This window comes from Clytia hemisphaerica, unplaced genomic scaffold, assembly GCF_902728285.1.
Source record: "Clytia hemisphaerica strain Z4C2 unplaced genomic scaffold, Clytia hemisphaerica genome assembly, whole genome shotgun sequence".
Taxonomy (NCBI): domain Eukaryota; kingdom Metazoa; phylum Cnidaria; class Hydrozoa; order Leptothecata; family Clytiidae; genus Clytia; species Clytia hemisphaerica.
The window spans coordinates 1,422,252-1,447,221 of NW_027104433.1; the positions used below are offsets into that span (position 1 = coordinate 1,422,252).

The 24,970-nt window shown below is 35.3% G+C and overlaps 2 protein-coding genes across 2 annotated transcripts in view; both read left to right on the top strand.

Moving 5' to 3' along the window:
• The window catches only part of LOC136820703 (conserved oligomeric Golgi complex subunit 5-like), a 64,289-nt gene extending 44,911 nt beyond the window's left edge, over window positions 1–19,378 (top strand). Inside the window, exons 13-23 of the mRNA XM_067076915.1 lie at window positions 3,355–3,516; window positions 4,953–5,052; window positions 5,704–5,814; window positions 6,909–6,971; window positions 7,814–7,917; window positions 9,449–9,515; window positions 15,235–15,302; window positions 16,416–16,601; window positions 17,436–17,562; window positions 18,071–18,150; window positions 19,039–19,378. Coding sequence (XP_066933016.1) covers window positions 3,355–3,516; window positions 4,953–5,052; window positions 5,704–5,814; window positions 6,909–6,971; window positions 7,814–7,917; window positions 9,449–9,515; window positions 15,235–15,302; window positions 16,416–16,601; window positions 17,436–17,562; window positions 18,071–18,150; window positions 19,039–19,156 — 1,186 coding nt within the window. The 3' untranslated portion in view covers window positions 19,157–19,378. The remainder of the gene's footprint in view (window positions 1–3,354; window positions 3,517–4,952; window positions 5,053–5,703; window positions 5,815–6,908; window positions 6,972–7,813; window positions 7,918–9,448; window positions 9,516–15,234; window positions 15,303–16,415; window positions 16,602–17,435; window positions 17,563–18,070; window positions 18,151–19,038) is intronic.
• Window positions 19,379–22,788: 3,410 nt separating this feature from the next.
• LOC136820715 (beta-1,4-galactosyltransferase 2-like) lies at window positions 22,789–24,970 on the top strand. The gene is made up of 2 exons (XM_067076932.1): window positions 22,789–23,586; window positions 24,035–24,970. Exons 1-2 carry the CDS (start codon window positions 22,872–22,874, stop codon window positions 24,874–24,876), a joined length of 1,557 nt encoding a protein of 518 aa, XP_066933033.1. The 5' UTR covers window positions 22,789–22,871; the 3' UTR covers window positions 24,877–24,970.

The following is a 24,970-nucleotide window of genomic DNA, read 5'->3' on the forward strand; positions in this document are numbered from 1 at the left end:
AAAATTTCTGCATCTGGGTGCCAGGTAAGTAAATTACCGATTATCCCCAGTGAAGCTCAAAACTTTTACAAAAAAAGGATAAATTTCGAACTTAACCTAAGAATACTATAGGAATAATTTAAGATGATATTCCCTAAAAAATTAAGAAGAGCAAAGAACAATGGCAGTGTCCGGAATGCTTTCATAAGGGAAAGTCAAGAACTACTCTTACAAATGTGGATATGCATTTAGCAAAAAAAATATCAATTTTGAAAGTTATAGTGGGATGCAAAAAGTTGATGACTAAAACTTTTAGATCTGACGAGGTGGGCAGAATTATTCCTGTGACTTTATTTCTAACATCTTATTATCCTTCTTCCGATAAGTTGGAAGATAGAAAGAAACACGAAAAATTGCAATTTGCTATTGCTCAACCTTAATTCTTCTTCTTATTCAACTGAATCAACAAAACTATCGAGTGTTTAAGAAGTATGAATATTTATTCAACTTTCAAGTATAACCTAACTATCCCACGGGAAAGGATAGCCTAGAAATCTAAGCTTGTTTGATTCAGTCACTAGGATAAATCTGATGGTTAAGTTGTGACTGAAAAGTATTTCAAGGGAAACTTAAAATCCGTCAATATAAAAAAAATTTAAAGCGCCGGAAACGCTATATTTCTATTAGCCGTGTGTCATAGCCTTGTAAATCTGGGCTTAGTTAACTAGGCTAGGGCCCAGGGAAAGGACGCATTTCAAATAAATATTATAAACGGCAATCTTTTTTACCTTCCGTTTTTGACAATAAGAGAAAACTTTGTTTTCCTCATAGTATAGCATGCTAGACGATTATTTCATATTACATAGTAGAAACTGAGCAAAAATGATGGTAGGAACAGATTATAGATTAAAAACTAATGTTATCCCGTTTATCCTATTCTCAGCTTCGGCTGAGCTAGAATCTGGCAATTTATGTATCTGTTTGTCTGTTTGTCTGTTTGTCACAAAAGCTTGAAGTAAGTCTGGAGACTTCAAAAATGGTCGGAAACCTGAAAGATGCAAAAACCGCTTTCTCTTTCTATGGTTCCGCCTATCGATTAAGATCCTCTTTGATGATGGTCCGTCGCAAATAAGACAATCCAAAACAATTACTTATGATGACATTACTATTATCAAGCTATTGTGAAATTTAAAGATTATTTAGTTGGTTTAGGGCAATGATTTTTATAACTTTATTATTTAAGGTCTTGATTAATATGATATGGATGGCTATACTCGTAGTAAGGTAAAAAACTTTAAAAGTAAAAGGGTACACGTTTTATTATAAGAACATCCAAAATTTTTGAAGTCTTCGGATGTTCTTAACTTTTTGGTTTTAAGTGCAGAAATGTTCTTAACATTTTTTATGTATTTTTGTCCATTTTCCTAAGAAATTGTCTGTTTTAGAGTCCGCAAAGCCTTAAAATGTTCGTGACATTTTCTTTATATATTTGCAATCGAAGCCTGATGTTTTTGTATAGTTTGTTCTTATAAAAAAACGTGTAACTCTAGTTAGGATGAAACTGTCGATTAAAAAGTGTGAATCAATTAGATTACACGCATTCGCTGTGAGTAGTAAAGTTCAGGATCAGGGAGTGTCTTTACCAGAAGGAAACGCCTTTTTTCTCGACACTATTATGTCTCTGTAACTTTTTAAAAACATCATAGACTTCACATTGTAATACCGTTTCTAATGACTAACGCAACAGCAAATGTAAAGCAAAACGCCCAAATAGAGGCGTTTTAGAAAAATTAGTTCGAGGTCAGGAACATCATTGTAAGATTGCTTTTCTATTTCTATTTTCGATAAATTTTACATACGGTCTGTTTAAACAACTAGTTCGCTAGTTTAGTTTTATGGTTTTAACTTTGTATGATTTATGGTGCTTATGTTTAATATGGAGAAAATACAAAATGACGTTCAGTCAAAAAAGTAGTGTTTTTTTTTGTCTTGAATATGAACCAAGTTAACCAGCCATTTTGTATCAATGTTCAATATTTTGATTTAGTTCAATTTAATCTCCATAGTTCCTTCAATCCATATTTTTCAGTTTAACTTTTTGGTGGCTTAAGTAAGCTGAAGAGAGAGACTCTTGATAAACATAAAAACGTCGAAAAAAAATTTTTATAAGTCAATTTTAGATTTTCAAAGGGATGCGTGATCGTCCATTCTTTTTGCTGATTTGCGTAATCGTGATTGAAGACAAAAAATTGCGTGATTGCTCAGCACATTGTTCATAATAATTCCGACCTCCTAATATTAAACCTCAAATTAATAGAATATGGTACTCTGTTTCTTTATGAACGAGTATCGAATCTGATAGTCTTTAAAGCTAAGTTAAAGGTACTTAAAAGGAGGTCGGATTTAGTATGAACAATGGTGCTGAGCAATCACGCAATTTTTAGCCTTCAATCTCGATTACGCAAATCAGCAAAAAGAATGGACAATCAAGCATCCCTTTGAAAAAGTCCAAATTACGTATCACGGCCCAAAAAATTTTCAAATCATGATCACGTTTTGACCTCTCATTACGCAATCACGAAGAAAAAAATTCCCTATCACGTCATCACAGAACTGGGGGGGGGAGGGGGCTCTTATAGATGTTCAACTCCCCTGCATTTTCAGGACTAAGCAGGTTGGAAAAAATTCTAAATATTAATCAACGGTGGAGTAATCAGGCTATCTTCAAACATTACAGTATATGACCCCCAAAGTGGAGGTTGAGCCATGTTGGTACTTTAAAACCTTAGAAAGCTTCAGATTCAACCCTTACACATTTCTCTTGAGTCCGAAAAAAGAAAAATACCAAAAATTGATTTCGAAGATCCGTTTTTTGGGACTAAAACCGTCAAAAGTCACAAGATTGGAAATTAACCTCTAAAAACTGGGTAACTCTGGGAAGTATAAATATTTACCAACAACAACATCGACTCAGTAATTCAAAGTTTATTTCGAAAATTCGAAATATTTCTCGAAAAAATAAACATTTGAGTATTTTGCACAGAATTTTGAACTCAGTCAGGCCTGAAACACCCAAAAAGTCGTTATACCTTAAAGGAAGAAATTTTGGCGGGAACTTGACTTGGCGGATTTGGCGAATTTGGTCAAAATCCGCCAAATTAAGTTCCCGCCAAATTTAATTTTTCAAGTTAACCGCCAAATTAAATTTCCTCTGAAAAAACTTTTTCAACCATCCGCCAAATTAAATTCCCGCCAAAATTTCTTCCTTTAAAATAATTAATTGACTTTATACGCATTGATAAATTCACTAGAAAGATTTCAATTTGGATAGACGATTTGGGAGCCATATACTGTAACTTTTATCCTTCTCTTTAGTGCCTTAACAAGTTTGAAGTCATGCATGCAACCTTTCGAAACGGCTTATCTCTCAAGATCCTTATCTCGATTATTCGACTCGATCAACCTGGTTTTTCCGACAGAATCAACTGCTGTTCCTTCCAAGGATGAAGTTGGAGCTATTGTTAAAACAATCTCAAGGTACGTTTCTTACTTCAACATCTTCTGTTATTTTTTTTAGAATAATCATGGTGTCATCCCATCAAAAAATGCCAAAGGGAAGGAGAACAAAATTAGATGCTATTGGGAAAATCTCTAGGTGTGGGAAAAGATTTTCAGGGTTCAAAGCAGTAAAATATAGCAAAAAACATGCCTTTTTCAGAGAAATGACTAAATTTTAATCCAATTCAAATTCAATATTTAGGCAAAAACGCATGAAATTGGGGGCTTTGAGACTTCGAAAACTTTTTTCGAAAAGCCCCCCCCCCCTTTTCAAGAGGTTTTTCAAAAATCTTGGGGGGGGGGATTTTAAAGGGAGGAAGCAGAATTTTCTAAGATCTCAAGGGGGAGAACCAACCCACTAGGACACTATGATAATTTTCTTTAGTTTATTCTGCTCCAGAACTCGAACCTCTGCAACTCGCATGTATCTTTAACTAGCGAATAAATTTTCTAGACCCTTCAGTTAACAATGCTTTATAAATCTTACTCGATAACTCGAAATTTCCTTAACTCGAACAAATTGGTGTTTCTCTTAAGCGTGTTTGAGTTATGATCAAATGAATGTGCCATTTGTAATCATAAATCTTTGGAGTCTGCTAAATCACGCGCCTCCCGCGCCTACCTTTTCACGCACCCATAGTTTTCACGGACCTTTCTTTTTTCACGCGCCCCTAAATTAGGGTGTGAAACATTAGGGCGCGTGGAAAATATGAACGCTTGAAAACTTAAAAGCGTGAAAACTATGGGCGCGTGGACGTGTGAAAAATATAGGGCGAGCGAGGTGCGTAAGGCGTGTAATTTAGTAGACTCGAATTTTGGTGTCGTGAAAAAAGAAAGAATGATAATGATGAGGGCGACGATTCTAAAAAAAGGTCCTCACCTTAGAAGATGCGCCCAAATTAAATTTTCATACTTTCCGAGCAGGCCAAGCTCGGAGATGAAAAATATTGACTCCCTAGAGGGATTCCAAAATAAAATATAATAATTCCAAAATTATATCAAAATGATTAAAATGTATTGTTCTTGCTAATTAATACTTGTGACTATTTTTATACACCAACGTGAACAAATAAAAAAATAGAAATAAAATAAACACATGAATAGAATAATAGGAATCCTTCGTAAATGGGCTTTTTCACTTGTGTGAATACGTGAAAACTAAAAGAAAAATTGCGTGAATGTGTGAATTGGAAAGCTTTACGTGAACAAAAAATTGCGTGAATTGCAAAAAAATATTCCGTTAATGCGTAAATTTGGGAGAAAAATTTGCGTGATGATTGCGTGAAATGAAGGGAATCTTTGTGTAGATGCAACTGCAGAGTACTTAGATTCTGAGCATTGAAAGTGTAGTTGACAAACTACTGTCTAAACTTAACTTCAAAGACTTTATTTTTCTTTGAATCTTTTCGTTGCAGTGAATTAAACGTGGCGTCGGTGGACGAACATCTTATGATCCTTGTAGCAAAGAATGTGTCGAAAACAGTTCAATTGTACTCCACGAAGTGTGAGCAATTGGTTAGAACAGTTGAACATTTTCTTTTTTAAAACATACCCAATTTTGTAAGAATTTGTTCACAGAAACGATCTACCAAACGATTGGGAGAGAGTTTTTAGACCACTGGGGTTGGGTCGAATATTTCTCGCATAAGACAAGTGTATGTATACCTGTATTCATGATATGCACCACTGCAATGTCTTCTGACATTTTATCACGGATCCAACAGCTGATTGGTTGTAAGTAACGTAAAATCAGTCAATACGTCACTTTGAACCAATCAGCTATTGGGTGGAATGGAAGACATTGCAATGGTGCATATCATGAATACTGTTTTCAAACATATTTCAAAGAATGAAAATCGAAAATTTCTTTAGCCTCTTTATCACCCTCTACCACTTTGAGACAAAATCACCGAACACTTTTTTTTATAAGAACAAACCATATAAAAAATAAGGCTTCAATGACGAAATATTAAGAACAAGTTACAAGAACATTTTAAGGCTTTGTGAACTCACGAAATGGTGAAAATAAGAATATATCTTAAAACAATTTAAGGCTTTTAAAACTCGAAAAGTTTAGAGCATCCGAAGGCTTCAAAAAATTTTGGATGTGCTTATAAAAAGACATATACCATACTTAATTTTCTTTGAATTTCTTTCATTTTTTAGATCGTGACAACTTCGGAAGCCGGACAATTGGGAGGAGGTTTGACCAATGCGCAAATACGAAATGTATCGGTCGTCAATTCACTAGGTTATTTACGTACAGGAATTACCGAGGTGACTTCCTTTTTCATTTTAGATAGATAGTTAAAGTCGATAATTTACGTGGATAGCCCAGTAATCTAGGACTTTTATAGACAGTCTTTCGATTGTTTTCACGGGGTCCACGGCCAGCCGGCTCGGCTATCTATGAACTGAACGAAACATTGGAAGGAGCGGGGATTCGAACCACGAATCCCTGGTTTGCGACGCTGAAGCCATTGACCCCTTGACCATGCTCCTTATTATGCATCGTTTTTCTAATTGATTTCTTTTTTATATGCAAATATTTCAAATGCTAAGCTGTCTAAACAAATCTCTCTCAGCTTGCACACAACTTTGTTTCAACGTTAATCTAACGTTAAATGGACGATGTGAACGTTAGATAAACGTTGAAACAACGTTGTGTGCCAGTTGGGTTATTATTCTCTAAAAAGAATTTTCCCCTCTTTCTAACCGATCTTCCCCCACATCCGTGTCAATTCAATGCGTGAAAAAGTTTGTAATTTAAAATTAATGAGTAAGCATGCGATACTTATTTAAAAAGAAAAACTTTAAGAATTCCAAAAACGGGAGTTCTATCTATTCTATTTTTTCTTGTAAAGAACAAAATATATTCATACTAGACATTTGTATCTCCAAAACACAAGCGTGTGTGGGGAGCGCTTATTTGCTCGAGTTACTGAGGTTGCTTTATAAGGGTGTGTTGACTGGATTGACCAGACCATTTGTGTTTGTTAGAAGAATGCAAGTTTTCTACCTTGAAATTTTGAAAAATCTCTATCATACGAGGAAACGAGTGTTTCAAAAAGAATTGAATACAGTTGACGCTCTCTAATTCGATCTTCAAGGAGAATTGGATTTTCATCAAATAATTGAATTAGGGAGCGTCGTTTATGAGAGTTTCTTGATGACGAAGACTTTAAATTTCATCAAATAAGGGAGCCTATCGAATAATAGAACGTCGAATTAGAGAGCGTCCACTGTATACCCATAAATACCCAACGGAAAGAAAGGAAATTTCTAGCATCTAATGGTATTTTTGTCTCGATCCTCCGTCCGATATATACATAATTACCCAACGATATCTAATAATGATATCTCTTTTTCAGATTTTACTAGAGCTAGATTACCCTCCACAAGAAGCGATAGTTACATTGGACAAAGCCATTATTGTAAGTCGTTCTCATTATCAAACAATATTCCCATCTTTAGAATGCATGTACCCTTCACGACAATGAATGGTTGCTTCTACAATCTGTGACTAAATATTGTGGCAAGAATTCCCTCCCCCCCCCCCCCCATAGTATCAATGTTGGTGGGTGGAAAAGCTGCCACCATGCTCAGAAAAAGCTCACATCAACACTGATATTAGTGGGGAAGGGATTTTTAAAGAAATTGCCATATATTGTGTCACTGATTGTAGATGTTTATCTTTTCATACTTAATCGTTGGGTGATTTTCCAAAGGGGTGTTCTTATTTCCCCTGTTTTGTTGAAAATTTCAGTTTTAAGAGAGCCAAATCAATGTTTAAACATCCATGCATCCTAGAGATTTCGAAAATGGCTAAAATAATAAATAAATAATGAATAAAGCAGCCACTTTAACGGCCAAAGTGCTAGATGAAAATCTCTTGGATATGAGATACCTATCATGGTATTCGTGCGTTTTTTTTCTCAATGTTTTACTAGCTTTACTAGTTAGCGTCAATACCGAATGGACATCAAATACCTATTTCAAGAAAAAGTAAAATCTATTGGCAGATTTCGAAAAAATATACCAAGAAAGCGATAGTTTTTAAATCCTTCGTGACGATTGCCTTTTTCTTCTTTTCTGGGAAAGATTGAAGATTCGTTTGTAGCCCATCGGGATTTATAGTCCCTCGGGCTCAAACTGAATGGATATGGGTAACTAGTGATACCAAGTTTATTGGGTTATTGCTCCTTATACGATATGTGATTAGATTTACATTTCTCTTTTTATAGAGCATCAATGATTTACATTTCTCTTTTCATAGAGCATCAATGATTTCATGGACGTTTCATTGAGTTTGTTGCTAAGCTCCATCATGAGGACGTTGGAAACGAAAATGTTAAAGATGAGCAACGAAAATTTCGCAATGTAAGTCTCGTGAAATTCTAAGATGATCAAATGACGTTTCGTTAATATCGATTCTGATGGAACCGTCTCTTCTTTTCCTTTTGATAGAAAAACTATCATATTTAGAGGGGGTTTATCTAAAGAATCCTGCATTACTAAAAATAGACAAAAAGAACGACAAATTGCATAAAAAACGATATATTTCGCCGTCCACAACCCCTTCGTTTATCACAGGAATTAACTACATGTGGTTCAAAAGGACGACAAATTACGCATGCGTGTTACAATGCAGGATTCTAAAGAGGAACAGATTGTTAAAGCTCAATGTAGTGGTATTGACGTCAAATTTTTTCTACAGATTAGCGGATCTGATATGTTGCTGTCGTCTACTAATGGATTGGTGCTCCTTATAGCCTTAAATATTACTTTCCGGTTTTGTAGAGATCTGTGGTTCAGACTACCAGGGACCTTGAAAACCTTAAAAACCTTAAAAACCTTGAAATTGAACTAAGCAACCTTGAAAACCTTGAAAGTGAATGTAATATGAAAGAATTCCTTGAAAACCTGGAAAAGGCATGGTTGTGACAGTATAGTTACTCTTGTTTTGGCTTGGGTCCTTACTGAAGTTTTGGTCGATGCTAAAGCTCCCAAAATTTTCTATGGACCAAATGCTGGTAATCATTTTTTATGGACCAAATTCTGGTAATAGCCTCGTCAAGAACGGTGATATCGTACTATTTAAAAATCTGTTTGAGTTCTGAAAGACCTTAAAAATACCCGGTCCGAAAAACCTTGAAAAATCGCTAAAATATCACCAATAAAACCTTGAAAACCTTGAAAATGATGAAAAAAAACTCCGTAGACACCCTGACTACGGACCTGACAGAATTTGAGATTTAAATAGAAATTCTTTATTCCTTTGCTTAGTTAAGGTATTGTACTTGTCACGATGAAATATTTGATATAATTTCTCTATTCGATGTTATCCCTTTGAATTCAACATACTTGTAAGCCATTCAATTAAACCCGATTGAGCCGTGTTGAATCTTGTATACTCACGATGAAGGAATAGTTCTAGGAAACACAGTAAGGTAAATTCGTAGAAGCGAACTTTCAGCTCTAAGAGATCTTAAATGTAAACAAAATAGCGAGGCGAGCGTCATATAGCTCAACAAACCGTCTGTGTTTATCTGTATCTAGTCAAAGGAGAGCTTTTACATTGACCCAAAACTTTTCTATCTATAATGTTTTTATTTATAAGGGCAGTCGAATTTTTTTATAAAGACAGTCAAATTTTTTCATAAGGACAATCAAATTTATTTGAACCAATATTTTTGGAGATCAAGGAAATAATGTAAAAAAACAAATGTTTTTTTTTTTTGTGAGTATTTTTTCTCGATTTCCTAAGAAATCGGGTGTATTAGAGTGTTTTAGAGTCCGAGAAGCCTTAAAATGTATGTTTTCGATTGTTCATGATATTTTGGCCATCGAGGCCTTTCGATTTATTCTCTTGTTAAAACCAGTAAAATCACACTTTCTTCTCCCTCTTTAGCTCCGCACAATCGTTCCATGAGACACAAGAAGTCCAATCATGTTCGAATTACGTCACTGATATACAGGTACAGTACACCGTTCACCCTTTTCCCTTATTTTAACTACGGCAAGACCAATTTAATTTGTTGTTCTGTTCGGGCAGATCGTTGACAAAATATGAGTCGGTGGGTCGGTAAAATAAAAATAAGACTTTCATTAATCAAGGAAGGAAATTAGCTTTAAGTAATATTTTCAAATAATCTTGGTTAGAATTTCATCATTTATCTTTGATGGAGTTTGTAATAAAATCTTTCGTGCATAGATTTCATGATTCTAGATTCGTTTCAACTTTTTTTAAGTGTAAATTTTTTAAATGGACTAGTATTAGAAATTTGTGGCATAGGAAATTCAATATTATTATTTTTTCGTTTGTAGCAAATGCTGGGTCGGTCGCGCCCGTAGAACAACAAATTAAATTGGTCTCGCCTAAGTTCAAATAATAACAAATAAACTTTTTTAATGTGTGAATGAAAAATATAGGGATAGTTGTAACGTTTTGGCCTTCTATAATCGCGTCGATTAAGTGAAAAATGGTTCTTTATTTATGATAAAATAAAACAACCGTAATGACGGCTGTAAACTACGGTAGTTGTCATTTTTGAATAGCGAACCATGCAAACATCTTTATCGTGGTCAGCCTTTCTCAATATATCCAACATAAAATTTAAAAGAGTATATCCTACTAAGTGCGAGCGCAAACGCAAATTAAATCGAGAAATCAAACCAGAAAGATCGGGAAATTGAACCCGACTATCGCGATTAATCGGATTTACGCACAATTACAAATGAAAAACACTGATTTTAAGAAACTCCTTAACCGGAGTTTAATTACACGCTTCTTTTTTTTTATAAGAATGGTGTAAATCCATTTCATCATGGATATTCTTAACTTTTTTAGGAAAATCATCCTAAAATATTCTTACAGCATTCTTAGGTTAGGATCCTACGATCCTAATTCAGACTAGATTTAACATTTAGTACATACGTCTCAAAATTCCATGATGGTGATATTCCTAGCATATTCTTAATTTTTTGGCCATTTTCATCATGGACATTCTTATAAAGTGTATTCTTATAAAAAAAAGCGTGTATTGATTTTTCATTCTATTTTTATTCTCCATACAAAATTTCTTTTCTTAGAACTTCCTTTCCTCAAACAAATTTTCAAAATCCTACCCCAACTAATGTCACTAAATCCAGCCCCCTCCTTATCCAAATGCTTCCTACGGCACTGATTCTTTTGTACGAGGTTGCTATTCTAAAGATGATTTTCCTCTTTCAGTGACTTAGGGAAAAAGCTATGATGTGTCATTACTGATTATTGATTATCTGGAAAAAATATGTTTGTGATTGTCTAAAAATCCTTAGTCTTGTAGAAATATGACGAAACGGGCGAACCTTGAAAAAAGTTCCGCACAAGCTTGCTACAATCAGTGACAAAATATTTGGCACAAAAGGGAAATTCACTAGGGTGTTTTGAAACCACAATCGATTTGTAAGTGCTCTAAAGTAGGTTCGAAGGGTAGAGTTTTAACGCTAAACTTAACATTTAGGACCTTAGGATCTGAGGATCCATAAGCTCAAAAATGGTCCAGTAGGGCTTGAAATATAGCCTAGAAACCAATAAATCCCTCCCAGATCGAAATAATCGATGAAATCAAGTTAAAGGCCTAAAAATTAACATTCTCGCTCGAACTCGAATTTTCGAAAAATGGTAAATTAGCCAAAAGTGCCAATATATTATGGCACTGATTACTGATTGTAGGTACCGTTAGAAGTTGAATTTTACAAGGATGAACATTCTCAGAGCCTCACGGTGAGGCCTTTTGGGCAAAGTTTTGGTGAGATACCATACCGTAATAAAATTCCTAATAAAATTCTGCTTCTTACGGTACCTAGCAAGCTTGCGCGAAATTTTTTTCAAGGTCAAGCCCTATTTCTACCCGACTACGTGTTTTCCAACCTTATCCCTTTGTTATTTATTTCATCAAATGTAGCCTCGTTTACATTCCGTTTCTATTGATATATATTGTTTGAGAAATGATGTAAAAATCGAAATTTCTCTAGAACTGGTATAACCTTTAGTATAAATAGATAGAACTTTAGTATTTCATAGTATGTAAAAATGTATTTCCAATTATTGTGAATAAAAGGATCGAAGAGGTGTTTGAGGAAGTCTGAAGTTTTGAAATCAAAAAGGGTAATAAAAACTTCAATTGAAAAAAATAATTTACTATTTCTAAATGAAATCAGGATCTCAGCTTGAGGTTAAATGCTAAGTTTCTATAAAATAAACGAACATTTTCAAAAAAATAAGTTTAATATAGTTTTGTCGTGCAGAATACATATTCGTTGAGAAGATAATTTGGAGTAGACGATGGAATAAAGTATTTTAAGTCAAATAACTATAAAGTCTGTTTCCAACAAAACTAATCGTTCTTTTTCACAAAAGGATTCAGTAAACATGCAATTTCGATGTCTTTCCAAAATGTTTCGTTTGAATTCACCTGAAGAAATCAAATTCATCTCGGAGGAGCGTAGTACAAGTCGTTTCAAGTTATATTATGTTATATCATGTGTGGTATTAGCAGTATTCAATATTATATCTAATACATGTTTCATTCACGGATTACGGAGAACAAACCGAAAGCTTTCATATATCCAGAAACTTTTAATTTATCTGTCAGCTACAGACCTTTTTGGAGGATGTTGCGTTTTGCCATTCGTTGCAATCAACAGAATGTATGAATGGGGTTGCGTTTACAATGCAATTATTATCTCCCTTCAATCATCTGTAGCATTTCATAACTCTTCTATAACTCTCATCGTTTCTGTTTTGAGGTATAGAGCCATCCAAAGGCCAATGAACAAGAGCCGTGGTGAGAATATCTTTAAAATAGTAGCAACACAATTCGTTCTTTCTTGCATTTTGCTTTGCTCAGTTACTTACCTTCATGCCCACGGATTGGACAAAGGAAAAGCTACTAATTTGGTTTTTGCTTCATTTTTTATTTTCTCATCATTAAATTGTGCTATCCTAGTCTTCCTGTTATTATCTCTCAATACCATCCGTCAAAAATCCAAGGATTCAGAGCTATCAGCAAACGTCAAAAGACGATTGGAAATACAAAAGAAATCTGCTAATACAATGTTGATGATCATTGCATTCTCGTTTGTTTGTATGTTCGCGCAAGGTGGTTCCTTCGCTTATCTTTATATGCAGGCCAAAGATGTCGCCAGGTTGACTTTATTGAAATTACGAACATCAGACGTAGCATCATTGTCCACTCTTCTAAATACTATTTTCAATTCTATCATTTTCATTCTACGAAGTAAAGAGATTCGCACGTTTTATTCGATTAAAATAAAACCTAAACGACGTCGACGTACTTCTGCAAAACATCAACCACGGTAACTCAAGTTTCTTGCAAGGAATACCTTATCGGAGAAAACTTCGTCGGGGAAAAGTGACGAAATTTCGGCCAAGTGCCGAATATTTTTCCCCGACGAAAATTTTCCCCGGCCTTAATGCATTTACCAACTACCAGCAAGTGACGAATTTTTCCCCGACGAAGTTTTCTCCGATAAGGTAGGATTCACTGGGTTTGTGAAGCTCCGAAGGGGTTAAAGAAAAATCTTCAATCTTTCTCAATCAAAAAAAAGTGAAGCCTAAGTTTGCCCTGAATTTTTTTAGAAATTTTGTTTGAGAAACAAACGGGTCGCGTGTTTGGATGGGAAATAAATAATTTTATAGATCTATCTATCCTATCTCTTTGGGGCTTTCAAATCAATGATAGATCCCGTCCCTGTCCTGGATTTTTTCACTTGGCCATTACAATTCTCTTTAGCTACTTAATATCAAGCGAAGAGACAGCATTGTGTACCGTCTTAAATATTCGGTATGACCTGGCTTGGGAATCTGATCCATAACCTTAGGCGCTGTAGTCGACCTGTTCTATCTATGTGCTAGTTAGAGTCGATAGAGTCGATATTTTAGACAGTCATTCGATCGTTTTCACGGGGTCCACGGCCTACTGGCTCGGCTATCTATGAACTGAACGGAACATTGGAAGGAGTAGGGATTCGAACCGCGAACCCCTGGTTGATACGCTGACACCCTAGACCACTTGGTCATCGCTCTTTGCTAAGGTTTATCTAAAGCCTGAAGAGTACTCTACTAAACGAGATCTCGAAATATTTTGTTCAACGTAGTTATACCTAGGCTGCACACGCGGAAAAGATAACACTGACCTGGACGTTTTCTAAGAAGATTTATAACAAAGCTCTTTTTCGTTAGTGGAAACTGCGTTCTCCAGAATGACATATAGCTTGGCCAATTGTAGTTTCCAGAAATTTTCGTGGTAAGAAATGGAACGGGCAAGTTTCTGAGACTTTGAATTTCGCGAGAATCAACTTTCGCGAATTCAGCTTTTCAAAATATTTTGCGAGAAAAAACTTTCGTGATTCTCATTAACTTTTCTTTGTTTTTATCCAAGATTTTTGTGAAACAGAAGGATGAAACCTGACTTTTTCCACTTCCATCAACCTAAAATGGGTGTCAAAAGGCTCAAAATGCCTGTTTAAATTGCTTTAAACAAAATATCATGACAAAAGGTAGATTTTTAGGAAAAGTATTTTTTCGCGAGAATAAACTTTCGCGAATTTAGTTTTCAGAATATTTCGCGGAAATAACTTTTTGCACGAAATTCGGAAATTTAAATTGCTTTAAACAAAATATCATGACAAAAGGTAGATTTTTAGGAAAAGTATTTTTTCGCGAGAATAAACTTTCGCGAATTTAGTTTTCAGAATATTTCGCGGAAATAACTTTTTGCACGAAATTCGCGAAACTCCCCCCCCCCGAGAATCTCTGACAGAATCGTCCAATATAAGTAGACCTCGATCGAGAAATGCCGTGAACTGTCTGATGAAAAACTTAAGTAGAAGAATATTCTACTTTTTCGCGGAAATAACTTTTTGCACGAAATTCGCGAAACTCCCCCCCCCCCCCCCGAGAATCTCTGACAGAATCGTCCAATATAAGTAGACTGCGATCGAGAAATGCCGTGAACTGTCTGATGAAAAACTTAAGTAGAAGAATATTCTACTTTTTCCTTCTTAGTTAAACTGAAAAACTGAAACAGTAAACCAAATGCATTATTGGCATCATAATTCAATTGTTCCACAATGCAATGCGACAATGAAAATAAAGGCTCATGAAAAGATTGCCAATATGAAAACTCAGTTCGTGAAAGCTCATCCCACGCAGTAAATAACCTAAATAAAGAACCGGGTTGACCCACGCCCATCGTACTACGTTATTATTTTCACTATTATGTCTAACCTGCAGAGTTAAGAATACACGTATTTCCTATTAGCATATTCATATAAAAAAGTCACGAAAAAACATCAAGTAAAGCTCTGATTGACTGAATATTGCACACATAAGCATATTTTTCAAAATGTCCAGAGTATAAGGTAACCTTTGCATGTCTCAGCCAATCAGAGCTTTAAGGATGCTACCCAGTCAGCATTTTATGTTCATGCCATGCACTTTAGTTCCTCTAGGAGTGACCCCAATATTTCCGCCACACTTGTATAGAACACTTATAGAATACTACAGAATATATTCCATCAGAGTCAAATGACTTTTTATATGAATCTGCTAATAGAAAATTTTTGTATTAGCAAGCTTGACCCAGCAAACATACATTTACATTTCTTTTAAATTTTTTTTTTCTCCAGAATTTCATCAGTTCAATCCAATCAGACTACCTATCGTTGTACACATGCACAGACTTCTTGTTAGAAAGGTAATAACATATGAAATAAGAGGTTTTTTTTAGCTTTTTCTTCAAATTTTACGATTAAGGAAAATCCGCCATTAAGGAAGCAGATCTTGGATTCTGTTGAGCAGATTCCTTTCGCATATCGATCTACCTTATCTGCCAAAACTTAGTCGGTCCTAAGTGACTAAATCTTGACTTGGTGACTAAAATTAGGGCCGACTAAAAATTTGGGCCGACTAAAATTTGGACCGACTAAAAATTTAGGCTAAATTAAAAGTTTATAATTAAGCTTTCCTTAACCAACTTTTTTGAATACCATATCATTACGTCCGCTACAATTCATTATTTTGTCCGCTATCATTATATATTAGTCGGCCCTTAATGACTAAATTTTGACGAGATGAAATAAAATTAGGGTCAACTAATAATCGGCCGATAAGGTACTTTTATAAAAATAGCAGAAATAACAAAACTTCAAACTGTAAATCTTTCTCCTTCTCAATCTTAATCTATTTGGAAGGGAATTTTATCCCTCTTGTTGATCAAAATGAGATTTTCGGTTGAGAATAAAAAAAAATCGTGTTTCTTAAATCACATAATTTTTAAAGCATATACTTTCATTTCTTCATACTAGAGGTACATTTTGCACTTTACACGAAAGCTATTTCCAGATTCTTCCATCCATTATAGACCTTTTCATAAATTACGTCAAGAGCAACGCCTACCTTATATTTATAATATTGCTATGGTAACTGATTCCCAAAGGAGTTCATAAGAAGTTTACTTTATTTATAATAGTAACACTTGAACATTCAAGGGACATAATCATCTTGGTAATGGTTTCAAAAGGAGGCAGTCTTTGCACTCCAAATGATTTATGAAAATACCTATTTGACTATACATCTTTAAGACGATATGCAATACACCTTTTCGACCGTAGCCGTCAATTACCGCGCGGGTATTTTTCCCCTAAACTCGACGCAATCCTTTTCTGACAACTTTTCTATTGTCTATAGGGTGCGAACAAAAAGACTGAGACGGTTTTTGGGTGGTAAAACGGACAAAAAAATGCCCGCGCGGCAATTGGCGGCTACGATCGAAAAGGTGTATTAAGTATATAATTTTTCTACCTTCCAGGCTTAAGGTTCTCACATCTCGCGTGCTTCAATTATTTGTGCGCTACGCATGTCTGACAAGGCAACTATCAGAAGGAGGCAAACTCAAGATGGCAGCAGACATGACGCAATTGGAATTTGCGGTCACACCGCTTTGCAAACGTTTTGAAGATCTCGGACATGAGTACAAACAATACAGAGCGTTTAGGTTTGATTAGTTTTCAGGGAGAGAAAGCTAAGCTCATCAAATCCCTTTTATAGAGAATTTATTTAGCTTTAGAAAAATCCACATTCTCATCTTTCTTCCTTTCTAAAACCTCGGACATGAGTACAAGCAATAGAGAGCGTTTAGGTATAATTATAGTTTTCAGGGAGAGTTTTTGTTAATTTTTTGTTTTGCTTTTATTTCTCGCACACTTTTCATATCACTTTTAAAAATTTCCCCGCTTGAAAAGTGAGCGCCTTATGCCATTTGGAAACCACTCTCGAGGGAGTTATTTTAATAGCCCAATTCATAGTCGCAAAGCATAATGGGTAATCAGGAGCACTGCGTGCTAATGACGACTTATTTTTGCGTCTAACCAACGGAAAACCGTTATCGGTAAGCAATCGGCCCTGATTACCCATGATCCATTTCGACTGTGAAATGGCCTTATACTCTAACTCTAACATGGTAGCACAAAAGATTTCACACAAAGTGAATGGATCAAGGAGGAAAGATTCACAAGAATATTCAACGTTGCTATTTCTTGACGAGGAGGAGTTTTAAATTACCAATATATCGTTGCATATCATGAACATAGATTTATAAAGCCCGAAGGGCTAGATGGAGTGCTTTAAGCTCTTCCAAGAAAAAAAGTGAATATCGTTAAAAATATTGCTAAGCTTCTGATTGGTTAAGCGCTGAAATTCTATTGTAATATCACACTTTTCAGCAAAAGCACGACATCTAGCCGTTCGGGCTTTATAAATCTATGATCACAAATAGTACAATTTTCTTCATTTTTTGAATAAACTCTCTCATCATTCCTCTTTTCCACAGACCATTATTATTTCAAACGTTGAACGACATTCCAAGCAATCCAAACCTTGGTGAAAGTTTGACCTTCAGTACCGTTCTTCACTTTCTCTTCTCACAAGCACCAAGTCAATTCATCTCACCTCATACGGTAAGTTTGATTGTTTTGTGCCAATATTACCTGTTTTGATCTGAGCAGAGGTTTTGCTTCGTTTCTTTAGATTCTAGGTCGGTAAATTCCTAGCAAGCCCAGTTTATTGATTAGCGTGAAAATGTACTTGAGGTGGCAAAGCTAATTTTTAGACTGGCAAATTGTAATTTTTCCGTGACTTTGACTGGCGAAATTCGCCACCTGCTCAAACAGAGATAGTACCGAGTTTATGTATCGGAGGATATCGAGGGCTACGGTAAGTGAAATCGATACAAAACAAAGTCGATAGTTGATGTATGGCTCTATATCGCCTTTGCTCACCTAAACAGACGACGGTATTTTGGTGTTTTTACCGTCGTCGAGCAAAGTGGACGGTGATTTTGGAGACATGTCAATTTTGCTTTATACCGTCTCCCTCGATTTATCTCGAATACATAAACTGGCTAGTAAACTCGAGTGTACCAACCTTCCAAATCAGTTGATTACGATAGATGTTTTCCAATTTTAGTTTTCTGGTTGGACGGTGACACAGTACAGTGATTGGTTGGATGAGCACAACGAAGAAAGTGAACGAATCAACTTGTTGAGGTTTGTCATTCGTTATTTCACACTCGAAATGTATCTTGGGAATCATCATCAGTTCAAGAGTCCTTATTACTCATGATTCATTGCGACAATGAAAATGACTTATTCGGTTGTGAATTCTTCCAATAGAAAGAGTTCTGGCCCGTTTTTCTTTTTTTGATAAGAAAAGAATGCTCTTTTCTCAACCATAACCCAGGCTGGAGTTTCGATAATGTAGTTCTGCAACAAAAGATCTATTGTTTCAAAGCCTAAATTCCACTCTGGCTAAACTCGTTATGTTTATAAATAAAAGAACATTATCATTTACGATACGAGCTAGAGTATGCAATGAGGCTCCTAATGCTCATCGTTCTTCAACTAAAGAAACTTTTGGTATAGTTGGTATATAAGTGCTAAAAAAACAAAAGGTAGAACAAAAAGCAGTTTCCTTCCCACATGATGACGCCTTTGCGTGACCCTGAAATGGTCAAAATTTATCCTCGCTACCCACATTGTTGCTACATATAAACAAATAACTTACAGTCAGTAGCTTTTTTTGGAGGTGCAAAATTACAAAGGGCACAAAAAGACCATTCTGACTACTAATTACGGCACCCCTTTGTTCTTTTACACCTTAGATATGGCAGTTTTCGGCCAAAAAGAGAGAAAATACCAGGGGCGCCAAAATCATAATGTTCGAAATTTGCCTCCCCATTTTGCCCGAATTTTTATCGACCCACCACGCTACTGCTTACAGTCACTCATTTCATCGCCTTCAACCCAAAAATCGATAACGATCGCGAATTTCCCGAAATATCACACCATTCTCTATCCCTTTGGGAGCAATCCTGAAGTGATGGTCCATGATGGGATATTTTATAAAACAAATCGTACGCAAATTTTTTTGTTCAGAAAAACCATCGATTCTTACGCGGCAAAAATGGAAGCGGACGGGCAAACGGATTTGTCACCGGTTTATACAATCATGAAGAAACTTCTTCAACAATACGATCAAAAGAATATCTCATAGATGATTTTTGTATCTGCATTTTGAAAATGATAGTGTACCCTGGGGTTTACTGAGATGGATACCCATGGTGTTGGTGATGGTGGTGAGATCAAGGAATCATTATCTTGATCACAAAAGTAAATGTGTCTCGATGAAGCGCAATTCGTGATATTCATGACGTAATGTTCCAAGAAAGATTGGGTGTTTCAGTAGCGTAGACAGTAGGGGCGCTAAATTTGTGTAGGAGAGCAGATTTTTATGACACTCTTATTATCATTTTATATTATGAATAGATAATTACATTGTCATAAAAATCTGCTCTCCTACACAAATTTTGCGCCCCTCCTGTTTACGCTACTGTGTTTGCAACTAGTTTTGAATTGAAACAATAAACTGGTGGCAAAATGCCGGGCCTTTTTTGGGGTGATTATGTATAAAACATGTCGTGAATGTCTTTACATGAATGATTACATATAAGACGAACAATGGTATTAACATGGACAATGCTGTGAAGAAATTATAGAGCTATTTGCTCATAGAAAGTTGATCTTACAAATGCTTTCAACCAAGACGATCGAGAAAGTGTATTTACATCGCTGGATATGCTTTTACACTTTCACGTTCGAATAATGCACGTTTTGGAGTTAGAATATACATGGTATGCACCATTGCAATATTTTCTGGCATTACATCACGGATCGAACAGTTGATTTGTTGCATGTGACGTAAAAACAATCAATACATCACTTTCAACCAATCAGCTGTTGGGTCCGTGGAAGACATTGCAATGGTTCATATTATGAATACGTGGGATAATATGTAATTCTTTTTTCCTCTCATTCAGTTATACGAACACTTCAAAATTCAGGGTTTGTCATGTATGACTTTGTCCAGTAGTGTAACCTGATAGTGACGGACAGTCAGTGAAACTTTGATATTGAGCACCTTACAATGAACTTACACGCTTTTTTTATAAGAATACACTTCATCATAAAAATGACTAAAAAATTGAGAATATGGTAAGAATACCAATGATACCCAGTACCGCTCAATATTCTCTAGGCGTGTATTGCATGTTGAATTTAGGTTAAATTTCGATCTTAACCTAAGAATAACGTAAGAATATTTTAGGATGATTTTCCTAAAAAAGTTAAGAATATCTATGATGAAATGAAAAAACACCAGTCTTATAAAAAAGCGTGTATTGGTATTTTTAGTCTGTTTAGATCTGAGCAAGGATGAAAAAGTGGAGTTTTGTTAAATTTAAATTTTTATTGTCCCTGTTATAATAGTTAAATTTTCTTCTATTTTTCCTGTTTTTTACTAAAGTCTGTCCAGATATAATTGGCAGTGGAAACAAGAATGCCTGTAACTTTTGATAGTCAAATATAATTATGGAATTTTTTTTTGCTTGTTTTAGAGAATCAAAAGTGCTATATTTGAATGTATTTTTTTAGTAATAAGTTGGAGATTTGATATTTCACAGAAAAGTGCTACCAAGGGGTATTTCGGGTCCCATATCTTCCGAAGGACTTTCCTGTTTGCCTTGAAATTTAACAAACTTCTTAACCTAAGGTTGAACTACCACTGGTGTAAAAATGAACGTTATAGCATAAGTAGAAAAAAAGCTCAATTTTTCCAATCGCAAATTTAACCACTAAAAATCGCGAATTTTTCAACCAAAAATACATTCAAATATAGCGCTTTTGATTCTCTAAAACAAGCAAAAAAAATTTCCATAATTATATTTGACTATCAAAAGTTACAGGCATTCTTGTTTCCACTGCCAATTATATCTGGACAGACTTTGATTTTTTTTCTCAATAATTTAGAATGAGCTAAAGTTTTCTTGTTTCACATCCTTACCTTGTGTATATTTATTCAATGAATACTTCTTTTAGTTGTTTATGAGATGATATCACAGCGATGAGTAAAGTTTTAACAAATATCTTTTTTTTCGGATTTTCGTAAATTTGACTGAAATTTCCGCGAAAGTTTCTTGTTCAAAGTATATCAATCTGTTTTGAGTTGGGTCTTTCGGTTAACTCTACCTGCTTAGTGACGCAATGTGCGTTTTAAAGAATTTGTAGGAATTTTATCGGAATTTTTTCATGTATATTTATAGAATTTTATTAGTCATAATTTATTATTTGAAAAAAAAAATTATAATTTGGAAGAATCGTTACCAAAACTTTGCCAAAAAAGGTCGTCTCAGAAATTGAAATTTACAAATTCTTACAAATCCTTTTTTTCTGAAAGTTTTAATCCCGCTATAGAATGATTTTTGACATCATCAAATTTTGAATAAAAACATTTGTTCCTTAACTGAGGGAATAATCTTGGGTCAAAATTTGTAGAAAATAGGGTAAGAAAGTCTCGAGGAATTCAATGTTATGATGTCGTCAATTATAAAAGTGGTAAAAATTAAGTAACACACCCTCGAAGATGCATCTTCATTTCTCTAATTTAGCCAATTGTTAATCTTTCCAAATAATTTTTCACAACTCCCAGTCTAAAAGTCTAAAAAGACACCAATAAACAGATATCTAGTTAATTTTCACGAAATCACAGCTTTCATATTCGCAATTTAACAGTTTTACTTTGTTTACAAAATTTTCGGAAGATGTCACATCTTTGCTCGAAAAATAAGTTTGCTTTAAAAGTGAGTCGTTCCCTGGAAACGACAGAGATCTTCTCTTTTTTTTCGTTGTTTCTTTTAGTGTCTCAGGATTGATTCAAAATAAATGAAAACTGTTATAAATCGAGAATATCGGGTAAGCTTTAAATGTTTTAAAATTTCATCGCAGTGAGAAAATTTCAAAGACATTTGAAGAAACGACTTACAATCATCGTTGAAATATATTGAGAATTCTGGTTATTTTGACGTTTTTCAAGATTTAAAGTTCCAGCGAGAAAGTCGATTTTGGGCTATCTCTTTAATTTTATCGAATATTTCAATTTGGGTGGGGTTGACACACTTCCATATATTCTGCTATATGCTGAGCCTTATTGGACTATTTTTGAACTTTTGGATCTTAAGTCTTAAGTCTACCGTTAAAACTCTACCCTTCGAATATACTTTAGAGCACTTACAAATCGATTGTGGTTTCTTCCCGGTGAACTTCCCTTTTTTCTCAAATATTATGACCTTGATTGTAGTGGAAATTACAAGGTTTAACACGTTTTGCAGTTTATTTAAACCTGCAGTGGTGTCCTTGAAAAACAAAATTCGTGATAATTTCTGTGCTGTGATGGTAATACACCTTTTTGACAGTAGTCATCAATTGCCGCGCGAGTATTTTTTGTCCGTTTTACCACGCTAAAACCGTCCCAGTATTTTTTTCGCACCTATAGACTAAAGAAAAAGGTGTAAAAAAGACTGGATCGAGTTAAGTAGGGGTTATTAAATAATGAAGTGGCGTGCGACTACGGTCAAAAGGGTGTATTTGAAAATTGTTTTGATTACTCCACTATGTAGTTGTTTCCGTGTAACACGGTACTAGTAAGTAAGTAAGTAAGTTTGCGACCGCAGTCGAGGCCGACCCAAAGGCTCCCTTTTCGTATAGCTGTCTACCCGAAGGTAGGGGAGGGTGCCACTCCTTTCCCTGGATTTCTCCACTTACCCTTGATCCGTCTCTTTAATTGCTGAGAGCAGAGAGGCATCAAGTACCATTTTGGGAATCTTTGGTATGACCCGGCTGGGGATCGAACCCACAACCTTGCGCACCGTAGCTGGATGCTCGCTACCTTCATGCTGCGGTTGGTACTACTAATACGTTTAATTACATTGATTTTCAAAGAGTTCTTGAAGATAAAGTTGAAACATAGAACAGGAAACATCATGTATACTTCGATCAAGATCTTCTACGTTTTCTTTTCCATCTCACTGGTGACTTTGAATATGTATTACTACCAGCATTTACTTTGTACCATGATGAAGGATTTTGCTCGTTTTGAACGAACCAAAAGCGTTGTCGAAATCAGTCATCTTCGAAAGAGTTATGACATATCCGACCAGCGAACAGAGCAGCAACATCAAGATTCCAACACACAAAATCATGGACAACTTAGAAACATGAATCAACCGAAACATCTTCAACAAAATGAAATAAATCGAATATTAAACGACCCTCCACGAAAACAACACATTAAACAAACCAGTACAACTTTGAATAGCTTAGGATTAGCATCAGATGGTTTGAAACCAACAACAACTCTTCGATATTCAACCACCATAAGCCAAACAACCAAGTCACTAGAACAATCAGAGCAAAAGATTACTTTCAAAAGCTCTCAGAAAGAAACACAACGTCTATCGACAACGAAAAAAACATCTGGACCTCCAGACATGACCACCTTGAGAAAAGAACAAAAAGCAACAAACCATCAACAACAACAACCTGAAAACAAAGCACTTCCATCGTGTCAAAGAAAAGAATCAATTCTAAAAGGTAAGTTCGTGTGAGGAAAAATTCTCCAGATTAAATTCAACGGGTGATTTTCCCGTCTCTGGTTTGAAGTAGATAATTTTGTGATTTTCAGACTTTTTACAGAGAGATTGGTGACTTGTATTGTTTTTTATGTCCATTGATATACTTTTTGGGAATCCATTTTCTTCAAGAAGGAGATTTTCAGGGTCTAATTATTTTTTACTTCGTAAGTCTCGTACTGTACTTTCTGTTATGATAGAAGACGCAAACACTGCCTACCTTAAGAGATGTAATTTCGGCAAGAAGAAATTTTTGTGCAATTTGGCGAGAATTTATTTTGGCGAATGACCTGTAAATTCAAATTTCTTTCCACCAAAATTTCTTCCCTTAAGATATTTAAAAATCTCTCAATCTTCCCACACTCTTTTCCCATATCTCTCCAAATTTTTGTTATAATTTCATTTTCCAGATGGTCGAATCGCAATAAATCGAACAGTTCCATCATCCTACCAACAAATTTACGAGAACCTGTCATCAGATCTCAAACAGAACTTACAAAGAGGTGGATCCTACAAACCATCCACGTGTAAACCCAACTGTACGACCGCCATCATTATTCCTTACAAAGCGCGCGAAAATCAACTCAAGATCTTTTTACGTCACATGCATCCCATACTCCACCGCTCACAAATCGGTTACCGTATTTTTGTCATCGAACAAAACGATACACACCCGTTCAACCGTGCCAAACTCTTCAACGTTGGTTTTCACGAAGCGATAACACGATTCTCACGCAACCAATTCTCTTGTTTTGTGTTCCACGATGTTGATTTATTACTAGAAAATGAGTTGAATAATTATTGTTGTAAAGACAGTCCACGGTATATGTGCCCAGCTATCGATGTATGGGGTTACCGGTCTTTTTCGCCGTACTCTTTTGGTGGAGTTGTCGGACTTACGGAAGCCGATTTTAAAAAAGTCAACGGATATTCAAATAAGTATTGGGGATGGGGTTCTGAGGATGATGATCTGCATTGGCGGTTACGTCATAGTGGCGTTAAAATTAATAGACCGCCCATGACCGAAGGGCGGTATTCGATGTTGACACATAAGAAACAAGCTAGGAATGGTAAAGCTATTTTAATGTTGAAGAAAACAGAAAAAGGTTTTTTGGATTCGCATGAAAATGGATTGACAACTTTGAAATATGAAGTTAAAAATGTTGAGGAGAAAACTTTGTTCACGCATATTTTTGTAAACCTGCAAATGACTGTTGCGGAACGTAATTTGACAGATGTCGGTCCGACTTGAAAGGGCTGACTTGAAAACAAATTTTTAAGGAATGTTTTTTGTTATTATCAAAGCATTTGACTTAGCGAAAAAAATTCTGTGAACTTTAACCTCA